Consider the following 22,510-nt stretch of genomic DNA (forward strand, 5'->3'; position numbering starts at 1 on the left):
GACATAAAGAAACAATATGAATATATATTAAAATGACAAAAAACTCGAATATAATTTAATATTTCATTAAAATAATCAAAACTGTTTATAAGCAAAATATAACCGAAATTTCGATGGCACGGAACGCGTTAAAGATCGTTACAGTTAACACCACAGGAATTGCAATAATTTCAAATTTTTGTTATCTATAAATGTCTGTGATCTATGTTTCTCGTGATTGTTATTATTATTGTTACACGTTGCGGCATTTAGGTGGAATACTTGGGCTTAAAAGAAAATATCAGAGTGCGCAGAGCTGGCTTTGCATACAGAAGAACGTTCTCGAAATTTTTGCATAGATACGCAATTTTGACGAAACAAACGTGGCCGCAGTGGTCCGGCGACAATAAGCAAGGAGTGGAGTGGATATTAGGTAGTCTGCACATCGATCGATCGCAATATCAACTGGGGAAATCGAAGTTGTTCATTAAACTTCCCGAATGCGTGAGTATAGATGAAATTTCATTAACACGTTGAACGCCGCACGATTTCACAGAGGAAAATGCACAGAATGGAAAAAATATGATAATAAATGATTTTCGAATTGCATTGTTACTATTACACGTTCGTCTAGCTGAATGTCACTGTATTATGTAGCATTCTTTATAATGTAGAAACGTTTTCATATAATCGTCGTTTCATTGAGTGAACTACAGTAACTCGATTTGGTCGGGATCACCGGTGACCCCCATGGCATTCAACGTGTTAACTTTCACCCTTGCTTTAGGGTAAGTCGGAGAAAGATGGTTCGCTTTTTTCAAAAGAATTGTTATATTATAAATATCATTAACACTGGAACTTATTGCTCATACGAAAGAAGATCACTCCAGTTTATTAGAATCAATATTCAAGGCGGAATTTTTAATTGTTAGCTAAAGATACGTGGAAGAAACATTAAGATACATATTCGTGCAGCTCCATCGCTCGAAGCTAATATAAATATTTACCAAATAATGTTTATAGAATTCTATATGCGTCGAATTGACGCGTTTCGCTAGCCTAGTGTTAATGAGACAAAGCTGACATTCGTATTTCTAAGGGAAATATAGTTGAAAGATTCGAACTTTTGTTATAATTATGATATAATTAAGATATTATATATTATAATTCAGATTCGAACTTTCATTATAATTATGATTAATTAACGATTTCGCAGCTTTTCATGCTGGAGGAGGCGAGAGATCGGAAATATAATATGTACGCTAGGATCATTCAGAAAGCGTTTAAAAAGTATTTCGCTCGGAAAAGGCAAGCCCAGCAAAAGCAAGAAGCGGCTGATTTACTTTTCGGCCATAAAGAACGTAGACGGGCCAGTCTGAATAGGAACTTTATGGGAGATTACATAGGATTGGAAGGCAAACCACAATTAATGCATTTAATTGGAAGAAGAGAGAAAGTCTGTTTCGCAGAAATCGTGAAGAAATATGATAGAAGATTTAAGGTACCTATTTTATAAGAATACTTCTTTTATTCGAACTTTTAAGATTGTTTAACACGTTCGCTACCAGCGCTTATTTCGGTGACGGTCTCCTGAATTATATCTTCTTCGAACCAATAAATTTAAACAAAATATTGGAAAAATGAAACTGAAACGAGTCATTGAGTTCCTAAATATAACGTCGTAGTTTATAATTTCTAATAACAATGTCTATAGAATTAATTTGGTTTTCATTATGTAAAATGAACTGCTGGTAGCGAACGTGTTAAGAAGCATATGTAGATTTAAAAATTGATTTAATAAGCGTACATTGTTTAACAAGTAAAATTACGAGTTACAGATGAGCAGGAGAGATCTTATTCTTACCAACAAATGTTTGTATCTAATCGGCCGTGAGAAAATTAAAAAAGGCCCGGAGAAAGGACAAATGATGGAGGTGATAAAGCGAAAGCTTCCGTTTAATCAAATTAGTCATGTGTCATTAAGTACTCTTCAGGTAAATGGATTATTATTAATCGACATGGTTTCTATTATTCTTGTGTAACGGTGGTTATTAATGTCTGATTAATTGTCACAGGACGATTTCCTTATTGTTCATACGAAAGAAGATTACGCTAGTTTATTAGAATCAGTATTCAAGACGGAATTTTTAATTGTTCTTAGCAAAAGATACATGGAAGAAACTGGTCACGTTTTAAACAAAAAATTTAGTAACAAGTACGACTTATATTAAAGGATATTTGATTCGATACTCGATGAAGAATAATACTGATACAATCCTTTTTACAGTTTAGAGTTCAAAGTGAAAAAAGAAGGTTGGGGAGGTGGAGGAACGAGGCAAGTAATATTCACGCAAATCGATTATGGCGACAAGGAAATTTTAAAACCGAGCGGGAAGATCTTAAATGTGTGGATTGGGCCAGGATTACCATCTACTACTAGTATGTTATTAGTAAATTATGAATTTAACATCTGTATAATTGGAGTTTATAAATTTGCTTGTGAATATCTATATTTGAATATAAACTGTACAATTAACGTTTCATGTACAATACAAATCTCTATTAAATATTAAACTCATTACTATAAATATATGAAATTAGGAATCTGGTTTACAAAATGAATTTTATCATCGTTTTTATAAAAATAATAATTAATTGTATTCTTGTCCTGATTACACATGAATTACAATATATTTCTGTCAATATTCCAGAACCAAATATTAACAAATCAGAAACGACATCCATGAGTCGACAGCACGGCATGTCGAAATATATTCAACCATTCTCACAAGCCAACCAACAAGTACCTGCCAACAGGCCAACGCGACCAGCTCCAAGACCTGTAAATACTGAGCGAATTGAAAACGTGCACAAAACAGTTCCTAGTGATCAGACAATGTCTTCAAAGCCAGTTGTACCTTCTCAAAGGCCTACTTTACAAATTCCTAATTCTTTAAGACCGTCACCGCTCGCTCGTACGAATGTACCAGCTGCAGAGGTGCAACAGAAGACCAGTACAACGAAGCAACCAAATAAGTTACAAAACAATAACATACCACTCATGGGAATGTTCACTAACAATAATAATTCAAAAGGGGCAGCCAGAGGTAAGTGAACTCTACTCTCAGTTGGATTCAAATGTTCAATAATAAACTGTATTTTATTCTGTAAATTTGCTATGAGAAGATGTTTGTACAGCTTAAACTAAAGTGACTTACAGCAATATCTTAAGATTTTGGAATTTTATGTTTGGAAATTTACAAAATAAATAACTGTTCCTGGAAATATTTACTCTGAATAGATTGTGCTAAGTTTTAATGAATAAAACAGGATTCTTGAGATTTCCTCCGCCACCTTCTGAACCACCCCCACCTGGCACACCAACTATGGCACCAGCATATAAACTCCTCTCAACAACTGATAAAAGTACAGGATGCAATAAGGAAATGCAGACGGTGAAAGAATGGAACACAAAGTCAGTATTGGAGAAACCACAAAGGGCACACGCGCCTCGCACTGCCTCAAATACAAAACCACAGAAGCCACCTGTGCCTAGCCTGCCCAAAGGTAAAGCTATGTATGACTACAATCCGCAGGATCTAGATGAATTGGCGCTAAAAGAAGGCGACATTATTGAAATACTCAAAGAACGTGAGTTTTTTTAGTTTTGTTTAGGATTTAATCTTTGTCTCAATCTATGTATTTATTTATTATTCATTTAATTATGTGTTTCAGACGAAGGTGGTTGGTGGCATGGAAGATTAAGGGGAAAGACAGGGCTCTTTCCATCAAATTATATTGAAAAGATATAATATACAAAATATACAGTTAAAAACTGTTGCACTGAATCAATTATTAACAGTATATTTTATACTGCAGGTAGAATGTGAGTTGTAAAAGGAAGAAAAGTGTTTTGAATGAAAGAGAGTAATATATTGATACCTAAATAGTAGTGTTTTTATCGTTTTTAAAACTGCACAATATATTTATTATTGAAGAAGATATGTCACAAAATTAAAACAAATAAATCAAAGTTTTGTACAACTACCGTTTCTAAGGTAAACGAAATGCAGTTTTAAAAAGCGATATTTAAAATCTGAATAGTCACTAGAAGTTACCAAACATTAATTTAAGTAGTTTATTACCTTTTATACTGTTAAATCTGGTTAAATGTTACATTTGTTAGGCTATCTAACCGTAAAAGATTTTGTAAAGTGTTTATCATTTGGAAAATTTACAACTTTCTTAATCGCGGAATGCATTTTTTAGGAACCCAAGAATGTTATAACATTTGAATAAAAAGATTTATAATGTTATTTATAATTAAAAAAAAAATGAACTCTAAAGGAACTGTGTACAGTACACTGATTTAAGAATTAATTTACGCTTAATGATTTCGAAGGTGTTAATACTTCAAATTATATTACCATGCAGTACCTAAGATTAACATTAAGTTGTAAAGTATTATTTCGGAGACACTTATTTTTTATCTATTCAGTAAGTAAAAGAAATAATACTGTTAAGTTGACAAGTTGTCATACAGAATAATGTGCGAAAAGATTTAGACAAATTTCAAAGCATATAATACTCGCTAAATCGAATGAAATATACACGTATATTCAATTTCTATAAATTATTAACATTATCTTCTATGCCGTAAAAAATGTGTACGTTTAAATACAAACTCTGTTTTAAACATAGTTGTTTCAAACACATTTTTTATTCGACGTTGCAAACTTAAATTATAATTATTGAGGAGTATTACGTGCAACCGAGTAGTTCATCTGTTTCTCAATGAAGAAACCAACATCAGAGAAATATATTGTATATCTTTCCATGGAAGTTTATTTTATAGTGTTCAAAATTTTCAATAAAACCTGAATGAAAATTTATTTGTTGATTTTTCATGTCAAAGTAAAAAGAACAGTGGAAGTAACGACATTATAATAAACCTTGTTCTTTTAATTATAAATGGTTTGTTTTACTTGAAGTGCAATGGTGCAGAAGCTTACCTTGTAATAAAATAATCAAATTCTGACACAAAATGCTTTGCAGTTATTCGCCTTCTTGATTCATGAACATTCCGATATTCCTTTCCTTTCACCTTGAAATGATTAAATCTATTAACTCATACTTACCGTTGTCAGATGTAAAATATTTCCACGACATTTGAATCTATTTCACTTATTTCCCCTTCGTTTTCTTGAGAATCAGTTCCAATTCTTAAATTTAAACTTCTACCTTTTTATCGAATTGTTCTGGATACATGCACCGTTTACTCTGTATTATTCATTATTAGGATATGAAAAAGGAAGAATCCAATACTTGGAGGGCATATAGAACGATACCGTAATATACTAGCATTGTTTAATTACTATCCTTCATTTACATCAATGTCAGAAACGGAAAAAAAACATGTTGAACTGTTTCCCATTTTTTTGTTATCCGTTATTCGTCAGACTCGAGCGTTACCAATAAGAAATAGTAAGATATCGTTTTATTCATGATCTGTAAACAGATTTTTCATAGAATCAAGTTTCAAAAGACTAATATACAGTAGCACCTCGATGATCTTCAATAATTACGGAAACATTCGAGTGTACACGAATAAAACTGACATACTGTATAATCTAGGAACAAAAAATGATTGATTTTTGGATAACCAAAACTTTAAACGATTTGAATCGCAAAGAATAATGATTAATCGAGATCCTACTGTACAATAAAGAATTTACTTTACCTTAGCAAAGAGATCCAAAGAAATATTCAATAAACTACACGCGTTCAGGCTCATCTTCCGCTGTGTTAGGATCATGAGAGTGAGTTTCGCGGATCTGGTCTCTACATGATCGAACCAATCGTTAGAGTAAACCTCGCGTTGAAAAATTTCGCTCTATTCACAGAGAAATTCTTTGAATATTTAAGAGAGATGGGCGTAAAATCGACTGAAAGCTACAGCACTCGTATGTATAGAGAATAGACAAATACGTATAGTGTGAAAACTCTTAGATTCTATTTCTTTTAATTTATTTTCAGATGGAATGACTTTTCCAAATTTTCCTGTAGGCATTCTGAGTACAGCTGTTGAGACTTCAACTGACTTAAAATTCAGTTTGCATATTAGTAAATCAATTTCTTTAGTAACTTCTCAAAGAATCATCCCTTATCCTGTTAGTAATTGGGATAGAAGAAATTAGGAATCGATTAATTTGACTCGTTTGGTAGTTCTGGTGTTAAAGATCAGTTTTAGCTTTCGGTCGATTTCACAATCATAGTAAATCTTCTCTAGGGTATGAGAGATCAACACTTTCGTTACGGTAGGTAACTATCCTTAAAATATTCGGCATATACTAGAGGTAACTGTAATTATACAGTTCACCGTTTCTTTTATCCTAAACACGATTATTCCCTTAAATTTCGTATCAATTAACCCTTCGCGCTCGGCTGTCCCTCTGATGGAACATCAAAGTTTATTAATAATTACGGAAAATCAACTTATTCCAGCGCAGCTTTTTGAGAAATGCATGTTTCCCTAAAATTTTCTGTTTAAATAGCAGAAGAAATCAAATCAAAATGTGGCACAATTATTAAGATATCTGAAAAAAATATCAGCCGGTTCACGTCGGAAGAGAACGCGAGAAGAGCGCTCACGTTTTCGCGACAAAATGACGCCGAGTTGCTGGTAGGTAACGTTCGGGATAGTTCCAAGTGCAAAAGGTTAATACTCTGGTTAAATTTAGTTTTAAAACTGAATTAACGTAAGTTTTTCTTATAATTTGCTGGCCATATACTAGTTTAAAATAGATGAAATGCACAGCTAATGGTTTCCATAACACAAAACAGCGGATGTTTGTGTTGTTGACAGTTAGCACATTTGATTCTGCCATAACGAAAGGGTTAACGTGTGGCCATACGCGATAGAAACCTCATAGGCGACCACGTCCCCGGGCCAAGCGTAGGTAAGTGTCTGGAGTACTTTCCCAGTAAGGAAAATGATTAAAGTGCAGGCTTTCTCAATCGTGATTTCCTTGGTTTGCTGCGGAAAAATAGGTAGTGTCTTGTTAACTTCTGGCACTTGTCATTGTTCCATATAAGGGGTAAGGTTAATTTTTTTTTTTCGCTGATTAAGACATCATCTTTTAACAAACTATTTTTGCTGATTCAATTGGCAATCGAAAAACAATGTTTTTGTTAATAACACCCAGAAAAACGTTGAATTTCTATAAATTTTTAAAATTGCTGATTGAACGTTCGTTCTTGGTAATACCGCAGAATCCTGACGATAAAATCAATTTTCGTGAAATTGTTGTAGAAATAGATGTTTCCATTTTCTTAAGAAGATTCATCTCTTTTAGTTCTCGAGGTAAATGCGAAACACTTTTGGTACGACATTGAATTCTAATACAGTGAAAATTGGGTAATCGCAACCGAATGATCGCAAACAAATGATTCAATTACTTGAACAGCTAGAGATCGTAATTTCCACTTTTTCTATTGTTTAAGCACTTGACGTATCATTTGAGTGAAAACACTCTTGGAAGTTGAATTCGAATGAGCTTTTTTACAAGATAATTCTAAAAAATATTCTACACCTTCTAGTTTCGAGAGATATTGCAAAAAGTATCCTTTCAACCTTCAACTTTGACAGGCGTGTTCAGCCCTTCAAAGTGGATGTTGGCCGATGAGAAGGAACACGAGTCAAATATTTTCTTAAGAAGTACGCCTCGCGTAAGTCAAGTTCACTCACCTGCAGGATTTCGAAAATCATGCCGCACATACCCACAGTGTTCAGCGTCGTAACCGTCAAAACGATGGGCCCGTAGATCTCTTGAATATCGTCCCGACACTTGATCAACAAAGCGTGTCGCCTGATGCAGCTTCGTAGAACGTTCACAGAATTTGCCACGTCGTTCCTGTCTTCCGGCAGTCGTTTCAATTCCCTGGCCATCGCCCGGAACTGCGTAGCTATGTAAAATGCGCATAGAGTGAAGTACATGTCCACCCCGGTCGCGACGGCGAAAAATGAATAGCAAATGCCCGTTTCAAATAAATAATGGAGCACGAAGATCGCGGTCGAATCGATCGGCCAAGGGTAAATCGAGGGAAGCGGCGTCGAATGATTCGCGTGACGAACCGTCATCGCTATCAGAGGCTTGATGGAGTAGAGCGTCGCGGTGAAAACCAGGCAGATGTACGCATAGTAGCCCAGCCGATAAAATGGCACTGTCCACTGCAAAACGGAAGAACCTTCCGATTGTTGCGCCGACGACTCCACGAACAGGGTTTCGAGCACATCGTTCACTCGCGCCAGTTTCTTCCGGTGAACGATAAATTGCAAGGTCTGGAAATTACATGAATCGGTTGCACACGCGACGCGCCCTTACCGTCTTCTTGTTCTTTTCCGTGGATATTGAGTACATTTCTATGAATATTCGAAATATTCTCGAAGAATGATATAGTTAGCGACGTAAGTATATGAACAGCATGGTAAGAAAAGGATTATTGAAAGAATTGTGTCGTATATACATGCGATAAGATTTAAAGAAATATTTAGCAATGTGTAAATTATGTAACATTTATTGTATAAGTATGCTTAATGTTCGAATACTTTTGTTAACTGTATATTCTTTGGGAGATTCGCATAAAGGACGTTGAATGCACGGTTTCATACAGCAAAAGACAATGGGAAGATATAATGTTAAATCATGTGTTCGAATTGCATTATTATTGCACGTTGACTGAATGACGTCGCATTATTCACAATATAGAAATATTCCCATAGCATTCAACGTGTTTATCCTTTCTCTCGTTTCGGTTATTCCGAAATTGAATTATAAGAACGTAAAGTATCGCTTGACACGAACGTACCTTTATAATGCAATTCACAAGGCCATTAACCGCGGCGAAACATGTAATGACCACGCTAATTTTCGTGATATGGTGCACTAGAAAACTGATTACGGCGTAGCTGTTAATACAGTAGCTCAGAATCAAAACTCTGGGCAGGTATTTACTGACGATGCTCTGCTGATGCGGATACAATCCGCAGGCCAGTTGGCAGCGTTTCACTAGACTGGTGTAATCCCTGTACACTGGCAACTCCTTTGACATCGTTGAAATCCTACGAACAATTCTACCGGGATCGATAAATAACCGTCGACGATCTTCTATAAAGTATACCCAATTAGGAATCCGTTGGTCATCGTTCGACCAATTCTTCGGCCGACAATTTCGTTAAATTGCTCGCGAGGAATCGGCAACGTCGAATCATTCATTACGATCGCTCGGTTCTTTTGTAAATTAGACGTTGCGATGCGCAGGGAATTTGCGATCAGCTATCGCACTTCATGAAATTTTTAAACAGGCTTTCAACTGCTGTGCGCGCTGAAGAAATCGCGTACAACCGCCGAAGGGGAAGTTACGACGGAAGTGCCGGTTGCAGCGTCGATTTTGTCAATTTCGCGATCGTAGCATTTTTTCAAATGTTCTGTTCAGTTTTAATACGGAAGGACAGTTTTATAAACAATTTTGTTAATTGTGTAACAATGAAAAGTGTACTGGCGTGATTTGTTTGTATCTCTGGGAAAAGCGCATGACGGGTTGATGTTATTGAGACAAACGCTAATAACACATCGTAATTGTCACTTCTATATTTACTAATTAAAATTAAGAGCTAGATTTACAACATCTACAAAAATGTCTATGCTCGTTTAGTCTCCAAAAGCAAAACAAGTTAGTGAACATCGAGAAGTTTCTTCTTCGAGAGGTCGCCATTTCCTTACACACGGACATTTTTAAGTAACTCTATCTCAGATTGTGGTGACAACTTTTCTGATTACGGTACCTGGCTTTCTTTTATTTCGAAGGAACACAGATGCGATCGCGATCGATATTAAACATCGAAAGTTTCATCTGTTCGGTTCAACGTGAATATTTGTATCTCGAAAAGTTGTCATCTGTTCGACAAACAAGATTTCAGGAGATACAGTTAACTTACATGGTGCTTTTCTTCAATTGAAAGAATTTTAATTTAAATTGAAATACACCCTTAATTTGATAGCGGATAGATCCATGGACATCATAATTTGCGTGACACCGGCCGTCGAAGCGTTAAAGGGCATATATTTACATCAAGTATTTTTGCCACACTCCCATACATCCAAAGCCTGTATATCGATTTTTTTTCGAATCGCACAGTCAATGATCAAATATTCGCTCAATTTTCGTCGAGGAATGATAGACCTGAGGTAAATAACCGGTCACAACAACTGTATATCCCACTCTTGTGAGCCTGGAGTAACTGAAGTGGGAGAAACAAGTTCTGTGACCAATATGTCATGATGTTACACTACATCGTTAATACAAGGGCTCTGTTCCGATATTTTTCTTACAGTGCTTTATTTCCATTGATTGATTTATTGATTGATTGATTGATTTATTTATTTATTTATTTATTTATTAATAACTACCGTGTAATAGATTCCGACACATTATACATTATTTCCTCCGCATGAAGTGCTTTACAATTAACACCATTTCTATGAAAGAAAACCGTGTCCTCATCGCGAGACTAAGCATTGGCAAGAATGTTCATTGCTTTTTAGAGTTACAATACGTTCGATAATAATAAATAAACGAAATTATAATTATTTCAGCGCAATGCTATGTAAGCATACAGATATGGTAGCATTTTTACATAGAAATACGCATACAGAGTATCTCGTAATAAAAAACGACGAGGATATCTTATTCACCTGAGAAACCCAATTCGTCATTGCACCCACTTGTAACGTATTTAAATCTTAAAGTAACTCTTCGTATATCAGTCTTTGTAATTCAACTTCCCGTACTTCTTTTTTTCATTCGAATTTCTAACTTCCAGAATGAAAATCTGTTTTAGTTGTAATGTTAATTTTGCGTGTTTTTTTTTCTTCTTTTTCCTTTAGTTTGTAATTACTCATGTAATTGCCACGAGATACACTGCATAATTACAAGTATGCAGACACACATTGTGTGCCTAACGTTCATCGTCTTAAGACATACTTTTGCACTCTTAAATATAAATATATGTATGTATGTATGTATGTATGTATGTATGTATGTATGTATGTATGTATGTATGTATGTATGCATGTATGTATATATATACATAGGCACTAACATGACCAATTATTGCTAAATTAATCGTAAAAATTCATATCTTCATTTACAATATTCGTGTGTTACCGGTGAATATTAAGGAAGATAATGGTAATGAGAAAAGGATTAAACGTAATACGACTAAACTATAATGCAACTTAATAATTTTAAACGATCATGTTCCAAACTTGAGTACTTCATTTTTCAATCTACGAAAACGCTGGAGAGTCTACATTTTATTAAATAAATATAAAATGTAATATGTTCAGTAACACAACCTACCCAAGTATATAAATATGTATTGAGATTATAAAGTATAACAATTATTTTTAATTATCTGAAACTTCCTTCGTTATCCCTTTTCAATGCTACAATTAAAATCAAATTTACATTTCTTATTTAACATGTTACAAACAAGAACAAGATTGCAAATCCTTTAAAACTAAACCTGTAGGAAGCAAAGGATATATACTTCTTAATGCTCCATCATCTGGTGAAAGTGTCCTTTCAATATATCCTTAATGATCAGTTATGGCAGTTATTATCAGTATGATATGCCTGCGCTACTTCTACTATATTACATCACTTCAAAGTTCGACTATGATAAACGAAACATTTTTTTTTTTCATTTTTATGTTTAAAAATATTTGCGTTATATTGCAAACAGAAAATTGTTAAAAGATAAATTTCGATTTTTCAAAAACGTTGATTAATATGTTTCTCCTCTTATGATATTGTATTAATAGTTTTACAGGTGCATTTACATCAGATAAAGGCAAATTAATGTACTATATTACATGAAGAAATGTGCAAATTTTAAACTTCACAGTTCATCCTTAATCTTGAGTTACAGTCATATCCACATTTTAACCATTCATCTTATTGAAATGTCATTTCAATAAAAGCACAGAATAAAATATCTAAAATGTATGAAACAATACAATTCATATGATGCAGAAGTTAATAGAAGTTTATTAGAGGAAAGATAAAGTTTAACTTAAGCTTATGTGTCTCTTGACAAGCCCATTTCATAAAATCTTATATTATTAAAATGTTCCTTCCCTTTCTGAAGCTGGTATAAATATATTGAGAAATTACTACAACTGTAACTTCCGAGCGAGCAAGCGAGGCAGAAAAACAGAGTAAAAGCGTGTGAATATTCTCACATGCTTTTTTACAAAATTTCCGATAATTTTCATCATTTACGTTTACATCATTTCTGCAATAATTGCTTTTCACAAATTTTAAGGGAACATGATCTTCCCCAAAAAAACAAATTATCTTTTTACGTGTGAATTGTTATACGATTTTGCATTTTACTATTATAAAGTGAAACATGTGATAAATTTATCCGTGGATCTAAGAATATACAGAATTTTTTAGGCCTCACTTGGCATCTGGCATTCAACTGAATAATAAATAATATATTTAGGAAAAATTGTATAATATGATATCTCCTAGAATGGCAAATATTTTACAATAGCGTAAATGAGTATAATATAACGGTTACAAAACAATTAGAATATACATACATATATGGCACAAATAAAATAAATATAATTCGCGATATGCACAAATGAAAATGAAAACTGCCCTTGATATAATTCGGTATCGAATTTTATGGAATACCAATATTGCTTTATCAAAATTTGTCTTTTTTCGGGAAGCGAAACATGAATTCTTTTGAGTGGCTCTAATTTATACGTGTTTATGATGCAATAAATATAATGAATGATGTTAAAAAAATTGCAGAAGTGATATAGCACCGAATGTATGTTGGAATACCTATTAGAAACAGTTGATCAAATAAGTATGTCATGTAAGAAGGAGCCAATGAAGTATCGAAGACAACAGAACTGACGCGTATCAGTCACCTGACTGGGGATGAATTCAATGACCTGACATTGGAAAATAGTAGTGTAGTGTACACAACATCAGATAGTAATTTAAACTTCAAAAACTAGTTACATACCGCTTACTGGAGCAGTTTGAGTATAACATATATAATAAAAGAAGAGTATGTCGTATCAACATTGGGTACTATGCGTTGACAGAGAGTTGGCATCTATGACAGTACAAGGCCAAGAGACGTCTTTTGCTATATTTTGTTTACGTATGATTGTATTGTATTCCACTCTGACCTGCATTCTTTCCAAGTGCCAACTCTCCATCAATGCGCTATACCTATATCTGATCATGATTGATGTGACTGAGCGAGCGAAATAATTTGTTAGTATCAAGACTGACGAAACAGCAATGAGAAGCCATACGACAGAAAGGCTGAGTCAAATTACTCGAACGATCTTCTGATGAAATAGGGACGTACGTCCTTAGAGGTAGTCTTAAGATGTAGTAAGATCAACCCCAACTTCTTTGAGGAAAATACATTTCTTTCTGGATTTTAGATTTAATTTTTTTAAAATAAAGAAAAAAGAAAAAATTCCCCTCCTCTTTAAATTGTACATAATTAATTTTAACCATTTTTTGACAATCGTTAAGGGATATTTTGTTGCAACGTAAACAAAAATCGGTTGTCCTCGGACAGTTGCCGAGATCTGAAACGTTTCATTATAGAACAGTTATAAAATAATTTAGTCAAATTGTACGTAACGCTTACGTAACAAAGTGTAAATAAGTGTAAAACAACACAGATGTCTCGAATATCTACACCCAGTCGTAACAGTACGAATATCGTAATTTTTCTCTAATTTACGATAATATTTTCAAGGAAATAACGAAAATGACCTTTTTTACATTATTTTACAATTTCTATGGTTTTTTTCAAATATTATTGTACGCATATTTTAGCACCATGTAAGAATTAGAAAGCTTTCATAATAATATACAGTATTCGCGCTTTGTGAATATGATTTGTTGTCTTCTTCCCAAAAATATTGCCGTTTGCATCATATCGTGGGGCTATTGTTAGTCTTCGCTCGCTCATCACTAGACTGCGTATGTTTATGCAAATTCGCGATTATAAATACTACTTTATACAAAAAATAGATAAAATTTTATTTTATCGAAATTTTATCATGTTCATTTTAACATTCAAACAATATTGGACTTCATAACCATTTTTATTTTACTGCATTTTATAAATAATAATAAATGCATAAACTTTTGCAATCCACTCAATTATCATTTCTTGATTACATCAGCAAAACGAGAAACGAGCTACAGAAATAACCGCAAAATAGTATTTATAACTTTCTATAACCTGAAGCAAGCGGTATAATTATATGGAATTAATACTGTCCTGTTTTACTATTCCTTTTTCTGTGAAATGATTCGAACATGTATGAATATATTTCTATAAAATGAAAATTAGCCTTTTTCAAACCAAATGTGAGATTTTTTAAAGTTCCTAATACCATAACAGATTTCATTTATTCAGGGGTTGTTTCAACAGGGCGGTTCTCAATTTAAATTTGATTCTACTATGTGAAATAGTTGCATGTCGATGCATACTTAATAATGAATTTATATAAATATGAAACACTGATTATATAAGTGGTATATAATTCATTGTAAAAAATAAGTTTCTAAATATTACTGTCTTTCAGATTATGAAATCCTTGGTTTTACCGTCATGAAAAATTTTTTATTTTCTTTGGCAACTCCACAGCAAAATAGACCACACCTGCAATTGCTAATTTAAGGAAATATTTTCCTCATTTCATCTTCGTGAAATGTCGAATTTAAATTCAGGATAAAATATACCTGTTGTTTACTGTTACAACAAGGGTATAATTAAGTTTTCATTGTACTACGCAATTTTTATTTCGTTGAGCTAAACCAGCTCTAGATAAATCACGTTCTATTTCGTCATCATCCTCAATACTGTAATATAGCAGAAATTGAAATAAATTATCGTTTTCTAAGAAATAAGGGACTGATTAATAAAATTTACTTACGCTCTTTCTTGTGTATCAAGATGATGAACTAGTTCGTCTCTTTTGTTTACAATAGAAACTAGTTCTTCCAAAAGTAAATTTTCACGCATTTTTTGTTCAGACGTCTTTCTTGAATCTTCTACTGCAAGTATACTTCTTAATTCACGATTTAAAAGTTCAAATCGACGTTCTAAGTCATCTTCTTTTTCTCTAAAATATTGAAAATGATAGCTTTAAAGTAATATATATTAATTGCATCGTGTAATGATTTTAAAATACTATTGCAGAATTATTAATAGAACACAACAAATATTTTCTTACAGTATATTTAATTGCATTTGTCTTCTTAAAAGCGCATTCTTTTTGTTAACAAGAGTGAACCACAGAGACATCAGTCTTTCAGTTTCTTCTTCATTGTCACTTTCCATTGCAGCGCGAAGTTGTTTTTCAAGTTTACCCGCTTGAATATCTATTTGAGTTTGCTCCCTTTCTAATGCTTCTAATTCATTTTGAATGTACGATGTCATATCCTTCCCCAACTAATTATAACATTATTTTAATCATTATATTCAATTCAGAATAAGAATAATTATCATATGCAATTTAAAATAAACATAACACATACTCCTCTGAGTGTATATGATGTACCATCAGGACTCGTTTTGTCTGGTGAAATTCTTTCTATTATTTTAGAAAATGAGTATAAGGGAGACCCAGTCTTTTTGTCACCATCTATTACACCCGGAGTTCCCAGTATATTACCGTTGTACTCAGACTAAAATATTTATATATTAATAATCTCTTGTTACAATTTATAACATTTAGATGGTAAAGAGCCATTTATAGAATAAAAAATGTTGATGATAATTATTAGTATAAAATCACTGTCTCACAAAATCGAATTTGTAAATTTACATTACTTACCTTTGTACTAAATCTATCACCAGGAGTGGATGGCGTAATGCTTCGTCTTGGACTGTTATTTTGATCGTCTACCGATCGTCTATCACTGTTATTGTCATCATTCAATTGATTTGATGAAACATTAACGCCCATTTTTACTTCTGCTATTAAACGTCTTGCTCTCTCACGTAACTGCTGTTGTCTTTCTTCATCGTTTTGACCCTAACAATCATAAAATATAACTTCCTCCGAGTGAACACTTCAATACAAATAATTGAAATAATAAATAATGTATTAAAGTAAACAGGTGTGTACACTCATTCAATAAAAAATATAAAAGTGAAGAAATAAAACCTCGATGGAACTAGCGGTGGTAGAAACAAAATCAGCTGATTTTGTCTGATTCCTGGCCTGTTCTAAGAGTTGCCTTGCACGTTCTCTTAACTCATCATGCCGACTGACTAATGGCTAATGTAAAAAAAATGGCAAATTAGTTGCAAGCAAAAAACAACTTAAAAAGTGTACAAAGACTAATTACATGTTGAAAACGTTGCTCTCTGTGAGGTGAGGATACACTCTGATATTCAGTACTATCACGACTTCCCCTGTCAGTTGCATCCTACAACAAGATGCATTTACTACTATTATTACAATATTATTCACTAAATAAAAATTTACAGAGGAGTTATATAGTTAAATCTAATATTATATAATATAACGTATGTATTAAAAGAAGTAATTATACCTACAAGGATATACATATGTATTAGATGGATGAAATATAAAAAAGTTTTAAAATCAGTACATTTCGTAAAAAATAAAAACTAATATTTAGGATCAAAATAGTACGAATGGGTACATTTTGTTAGTAATGATTTGAAGTATGTGTTAAGGAATACATGTAACGACGATTCGAATTTTTAATATTATTTTAGATATATACATATATACATATGTACATATGTTTTATTATATCTCTTCCACTATGTATAAATTAGTAGGGATACTAAGACACATACACTGTATATTTTTTAATGTTTACATGCAGGATGTGCACATGCAAATAAGCATAATATGCAAAGACAGTCCCAAAGATTTTAAAAATTTGTTTGTATTCTTCCATTTTTGTGACATTTTCACAACACATGTGTCAAATTCATTGAAATTGGAAATTTTTTCTTTAGGATTATCTTTAACAGAATTAGAAAAGCAAAATACCTATTTTACAAAATGTCAAATATCTGCAATCGAAACTAATTCTTTTTATAGAAAATGAAGAAAATGTAAAGAGATAAAAGAGTAATTCATGTTGCAGTAATATAACACAAAAAGGCTTCATATAACACAAAAAGAGTGATAGAATTTCATAGATTGTATATATTAAAAGAAATCTAAATCAATTTCATAAATGCGGAATTAATTCTGATAATATAAAATTATAAAAATTAAATATAGGTGTGATCTTAATGCAATAGATTATATTGTAAAGTATATCTAAGTAAAGTGAAATATGTCTGAGTAATTTAGATATACTGACATCTCGAATAGGCGACTGTAATTTGTTAACTGAAACTGATTGAGACCACTTTTCATCGACTATTTGCATATTTTCCTCTTCCTCATCCGATCCAAAAGGATCTGTTAATTGTCGACGAGTCATTAATATTGGACGTTGCTGTACTTGTGGTACTCTTGGAGGTGATTTGTTCTGTAGTCAATTTAATTTAATATCTTATATTACCATTTTGAACAATAATTCACAACGATACATAAGAAGGAATGCACATGATTTCACAATGATTATACATACACATACATATAGCTTACATATGAAGAATATATGTACATACCTTTTCTTTAGATAAATATTTTTCTTTAGTTGGAGATAACACCTTTTCTAGAATACTTTTTGAGCTAGCTAATATCATGTCTTTTACATCTTTAACACTAGATGGTGATTTATCCTTATTGCATTGATCGTAATCCTGATTATCAGTATTTAAATTCAAATGTAATCTATTTTTTAATGAATCCATATTGGCATCCTCCTTTTTATTATCAAAGGGATTCAATCTGCAGATTAAACAAATTTTCAATTTCATAATTAATAACATCCACTTTTAAGATGAATTTTTAATATTTATGAAAATTGTATTGAATATACCGTCTATTGTTATCCATTTTATTACTTTTATGTTCCATTTGATCTTTTTTATGCAAATTAATTATTTCTTGGCTAAACAACTGTACATTCACGTCCGAATTATTGTCTGTATTAAATCTACCAATCATATACGAAGATTCATCTGTAGTTTTACCTATTTGATGTACCTGCAGACATAAAATAGCTTCTTTAATTAAAAAAGAATTAGTACATGTTCAAAATACATAGAAATAAACATTATTTTAGACACAAAGGATTTCTGCTCAGAGGCGCGCCAAAGATATTTGTCAGCCGGATGTAAACTTTTATTGACCTATCTTTAAAAAATAGAAAAACAACATTATAATCTTTCAATAATGTTCCGCTGCAAGGTCGTACGCTGTCTCACTCTCAACGCTATTAATAATTATACTACATTGCATAATTCAAATTATATATTAGATGTATAAAATAAATATTAAATATTTATTTTTTGCCGCCCGGGTGCAGTACACCACTTGCACCCTCGGGTTGGCGCGGCCCTGTTTCTGATACACGTTGAAATATTTTTACAGGTGAAAGGGAACTTATATGGAACGAAAGGTATTTTAAAAAATGGAAGCAGATTGGCCATAACATCATCTCTTACTTCAGTGTCTCCCTAATTGCATCCAAAAGATTTCAATATACAATGAACATTGGATAATTGCAACATCGGGGACTTCTTCATAAACGCAACATCGTTATCCCCACCATATCTCCATCACGTTCCTTTTAACACACCATAGCGCTCGACAACCGATCGCAGTTGAAGGGTTTAACATAATCCGACTGTTGTCCAACTTGACGATTTCATCATCTATTTCTTTCCTATTCGCAATCCTTTTCTATATCCAAAACTTCAATCGCTTATTATACAAGCAATTATGATCGTAATTCTATCGTGTTTGATGACATTTTAAGCAGAAAAACGTAGCATACAAGATGGTGAAAGTTTCATTCATCAAAAGTAAAAAATGAAGAATTTTGATGTTTGAGTTAAAGGTTTCAAGCTCATTGTGAGCTTTTAATGTTGCCGAACGCTGTGAGTCTCAGTCTTCCTTTTTCCTTCATTCGCGTTGTCTTTCTCTACATCCGGCATGCTAAAATCTTCGTTTCTTGAAGTGGATTCGATTCTACCTCTTCATAATTGCAACTTTCCGGTCCCGTTGAGTGTTATAATTATCTAATGTTCACTGTATACTTTGTTTGAACTATATAAATTAAAATGCCCTCATAATTAAAAGAATACATTCCAACAAGTACTTGCCCCTGAACTTGTTATAAAATTTAATATAAAAGATTATAATAAACTATATTAATTGTCATTATAATGAACTAAAATAACCATTGACTTTACATTACTTAATACTGAGTATTATATTATTTATTGTAATACTTATCAATCTCAATTATCAAAGATTTAATGAATTAGATCTATTAACTTTCATTTTTATTTTCTTATAAGTTTCCTGCATTTTAAAATATGATATTTCATTCTAAAGTTAAAACTGAAAATAAATGTATTGTGCATAGGAGATTTTTTTTATTGATTACCTCTAATTCATGGCCAGTGAAATGTGCTCTTAGCTGATATAAATATGTCATCACAGCTAACTTGTCAGGTACAGTTAATATATCCATATCTGCTGGTTCTATAACTCTAGGTATACCAAGGGCTTCTCCAGCGTCAAATGCTTTCTTACAGTTACCTTTTACATCATGTGATAGTAACGAATCTATATCTCTGTGAAATTTTATTTCAGAGAAACGAATGAATATAAGCCAACAATTTATAAATAGAACAAATAAATAAGATATTTGGTATACTGCCAAATTTATTAAATGTAACCACAGTATACCTTTGTTTCCCATAGGGAAAATATAAATGTTTCTTTAGTGATTTTTAACATTAAAATTATAAATAAATATAACTACAAAATCATTGTGAGTTTAATTAACTCACTAGGAAATTTAATGTAATAATAAAAGTAAACTTTACGTACATTAGATCTGGTCTAAAATGATGTATGATTGCACAAAATGCCATTCCGTTTCTCCAAGATGTTGTAAGATTAGTAACTTTTACACCAGAATAATCTTTAGTTACATCCTTACACCATTCCAATAAATCCTGGCCTGGCGTAATTTCTTTTAATCTAGGAATAGCAGTATCATTCCTTGTTAGTTCCAGTGGTTGCAATGGTAATCTTAATGTACTGTGTTCAATGTTTTTACTATAGACACATGGAAAATTTGTTGGAAATTGTAATGTTTGAATTATTAATATCATTACTACGCAAAATTATAGCATAATCAAACAGGGGATTTGAAACATACTCATTTTCAACAGCAACAGTGTCTTTCAAAGATGATTTGTCTTTAATAATGCCTATTAGACTAACATCACTAATGAAGTAGTCATTATCGTTTACAGGTGTAGTATTGTCCTTTGATAAGCTTGCCACTGTTAAATATACAACAGCATTATTATAGCTTGAACATGTATGACCTTACATTTACTAAACCTTACCACTTATAGGAGTGCTAGGCAATTCACTTTCTGTAAGACTACTTGTCATTAAATCGAGTTGTGCAGAAATATCTAGGATTTCATCAAGATTTTTTACAGATACTTCTTCAACATCCTCAGGTATATCTTCATTATCAAAATCATCTAAAGGTGCTATATCACTATTATTGTTAACTGACATTAAGCTAGCCATACTCTGCATATCTTCATCTCTGATGAAAAATAAGGATATCAGATATAAAATGAATCTTATTGATTACAAGAAAAATGTTTAATTTTAAAATTATCTTACGTTGCTTTTCCTTCTCTCAAGAAAACACAAGATAAAGTACATTCTAATGAAGCGCTAACAATCTTTTTTGAAGTTGGTTTCAAGTCTAATTTAAGTTGTTGTTGACTAGATTCTAAAGTTGCATATTTTTTCATATTTATATTTGTGGCAGCCACATGCCGCCTTTTACCTGTAGAAGACACCTATCGCATACAATTTTAATATAAGTATTTTCTAAACACTTGTATTATCTAAAAATTCATACAAGTCTTGTTCCTTACATCTTCAATTACAAATGTCCAATCTTTATCTTCTAATTCATGAGTTCTTGGATCTTTGAACAAAGTTACAGAAACTGTATGATTATCGGGAACAGCCCAACTAATGACACCTTTCAATGGGTCACTTAAGTTTGGTTCCCAATCTAAAGGTTCTGAAGTTACTCTTCTACTACGTCTCGTCCACACAACACTTAATTTGTTTGGTTTCCTAAATATAAATGATACGAACGAATTACATTAACAAATACCAACATGTCAGTCATTGTGTAATATTATATTTATACTCTTTTTTGTTAACTTCAATTACGTCAAATAACAAATAAGATAATACACATAAACTAGAAATATTAGGCATCTGAAAAAAGAACTTAACAGTGTTCTATTTATTGCTTTATCATTTATTATGTGTGAATATTATGAAAGCTGTTTATATATTTATTGTGAATACTTTTTACTCATGTATCTGGATTTTGATTTGATACAAATAAATATAAGAAATTAATATTGAATAGCGATTTTAAAATGAAATGTAACATTATTTAAATGTTTTTAAATATTCATAATACATAAAAAAATAATAATCAATACATGTATCTAACGTCGTTAGTTTACTATAATATCCTGAAATAGCAATAAATAAAGAAAACATACTTATGATACAAAATTGAAGAGGACATTTAAAAAAATAAACACACATACCATTTCGTTGTTGTTTCTAAAGTGACTTCATGATATGACACAGTGAATTGAAATTTGGCAGCTCTCTTGTTTACCCGCTGCAGACGTTTCCAAACAGAACTCATGTTTTATTAAACTGTATTTTTCTAACAAGTATCAAAGGTTGTTTATATTACAATTATTTGTAGACGCGTGTAATGTTTTGTAACATTTTTATGCAGAAATTACGAACACGAGGAGATCAGCTGTTTACGCTGAGCGTAGTACAGATACTTTTTTTTTACTGTACACAATTAAAGAATTAAAAGTCCAAGGTCCTGCAATCATTCATGCATCTGACATTTCTGACTGCACCAATACGTATAATGAAAGCGAGATTCGTCTGTTTATAGTGTTTTGGACTTTGCTTTTAATTCCAATGTATTAAACGTTTCATTATCATTTCTAAGTTTCCAGTGTCACTTACACAAAACACACCATCCCTGCTAGCACACTAAAAATATCACGACCACGAGATCAAAAAGTTTTACAATGAACTCGTACCGTGACGAAACCTTTTCTACTTATTGATCTTGTAGTATGTGATTCTATGATAGGAAACTTACATAAAATGATTGCCATTGAACCTGTCAACACAAATGCATCTAT

At 32.2% G+C, this 22,510-nt stretch overlaps 3 protein-coding genes across 6 annotated transcripts in view; 1 reads left to right on the forward strand and 2 right to left on the reverse strand.

Moving 5' to 3' along the window:
* The window catches only part of LOC116427941 (unconventional myosin-Ie), a 51,784-nt gene extending 46,772 nt beyond the window's left edge, over positions 1 to 5,012 (forward strand). Inside the window, exons 14-21 of the mRNA XM_031978872.2 lie at positions 253 to 483; positions 1,196 to 1,480; positions 1,818 to 1,973; positions 2,055 to 2,194; positions 2,267 to 2,418; positions 2,691 to 3,086; positions 3,310 to 3,630; positions 3,715 to 5,012. Coding sequence (XP_031834732.1) covers positions 253 to 483; positions 1,196 to 1,480; positions 1,818 to 1,973; positions 2,055 to 2,194; positions 2,267 to 2,418; positions 2,691 to 3,086; positions 3,310 to 3,630; positions 3,715 to 3,791 — 1,758 coding nt within the window. The 3' untranslated portion in view covers positions 3,792 to 5,012. The remainder of the gene's footprint in view (positions 1 to 252; positions 484 to 1,195; positions 1,481 to 1,817; positions 1,974 to 2,054; positions 2,195 to 2,266; positions 2,419 to 2,690; positions 3,087 to 3,309; positions 3,631 to 3,714) is intronic.
* Positions 5,013 to 5,332: 320 nt separating this feature from the next.
* On the reverse strand, positions 5,333 to 9,305 carry LOC116428026 (odorant receptor 13a). Its single transcript, XM_076368417.1, has 5 exons — positions 8,848 to 9,305; positions 7,727 to 8,320; positions 6,905 to 7,015; positions 5,720 to 5,872; positions 5,333 to 5,487 (listed from the first exon to the last, which is right to left on the reverse strand). Exons 1-5 carry the CDS (start codon positions 9,088 to 9,090, stop codon positions 5,428 to 5,430), a joined length of 1,161 nt encoding a protein of 386 aa, XP_076224532.1. The 5' UTR covers positions 9,091 to 9,305; the 3' UTR covers positions 5,333 to 5,427.
* A 1,108-nt stretch (positions 9,306 to 10,413) lies between these two features.
* Positions 10,414 to 22,434, reverse strand: Ehbp1 (Eps15 homology domain containing protein-binding protein 1). Of its 4 annotated transcripts, none has more exons than XM_031978958.2 (17): positions 21,884 to 22,434; positions 21,185 to 21,392; positions 20,925 to 21,106; positions 20,633 to 20,844; positions 20,440 to 20,566; positions 20,106 to 20,258; positions 19,657 to 19,846; positions 18,082 to 18,248; positions 17,768 to 17,990; positions 17,455 to 17,625; positions 16,456 to 16,536; positions 16,272 to 16,385; positions 15,939 to 16,139; positions 15,640 to 15,789; positions 15,336 to 15,553; positions 15,036 to 15,224; positions 10,414 to 14,961 (listed from the first exon to the last, which is right to left on the reverse strand). In XM_031978958.2, the coding sequence occupies exons 1-17, from the start codon at positions 21,985 to 21,987 to the stop codon at positions 14,880 to 14,882; spliced, it is 2,772 nt and encodes a 923-aa protein (XP_031834818.1). In that variant the 5' UTR covers positions 21,988 to 22,434; the 3' UTR covers positions 10,414 to 14,879. The 4 variants fall into 4 exon arrangements, with proteins under 4 accessions (XP_031834818.1, XP_031834817.1, XP_031834819.1 ...); XM_031978957.2 differs by having other exon boundaries at positions 20,106 to 20,336; XM_031978959.2 differs by lacking the exon at positions 17,455 to 17,625 and having other exon boundaries at positions 20,106 to 20,336.
* Between the last annotated feature and the right edge of the window lie 76 nt (positions 22,435 to 22,510).

Source organism: Nomia melanderi, chromosome 6 (genome assembly GCF_051020985.1).
Source record: "Nomia melanderi isolate GNS246 chromosome 6, iyNomMela1, whole genome shotgun sequence".
NCBI lineage: Eukaryota > Metazoa > Arthropoda > Insecta > Hymenoptera > Halictidae > Nomia > Nomia melanderi.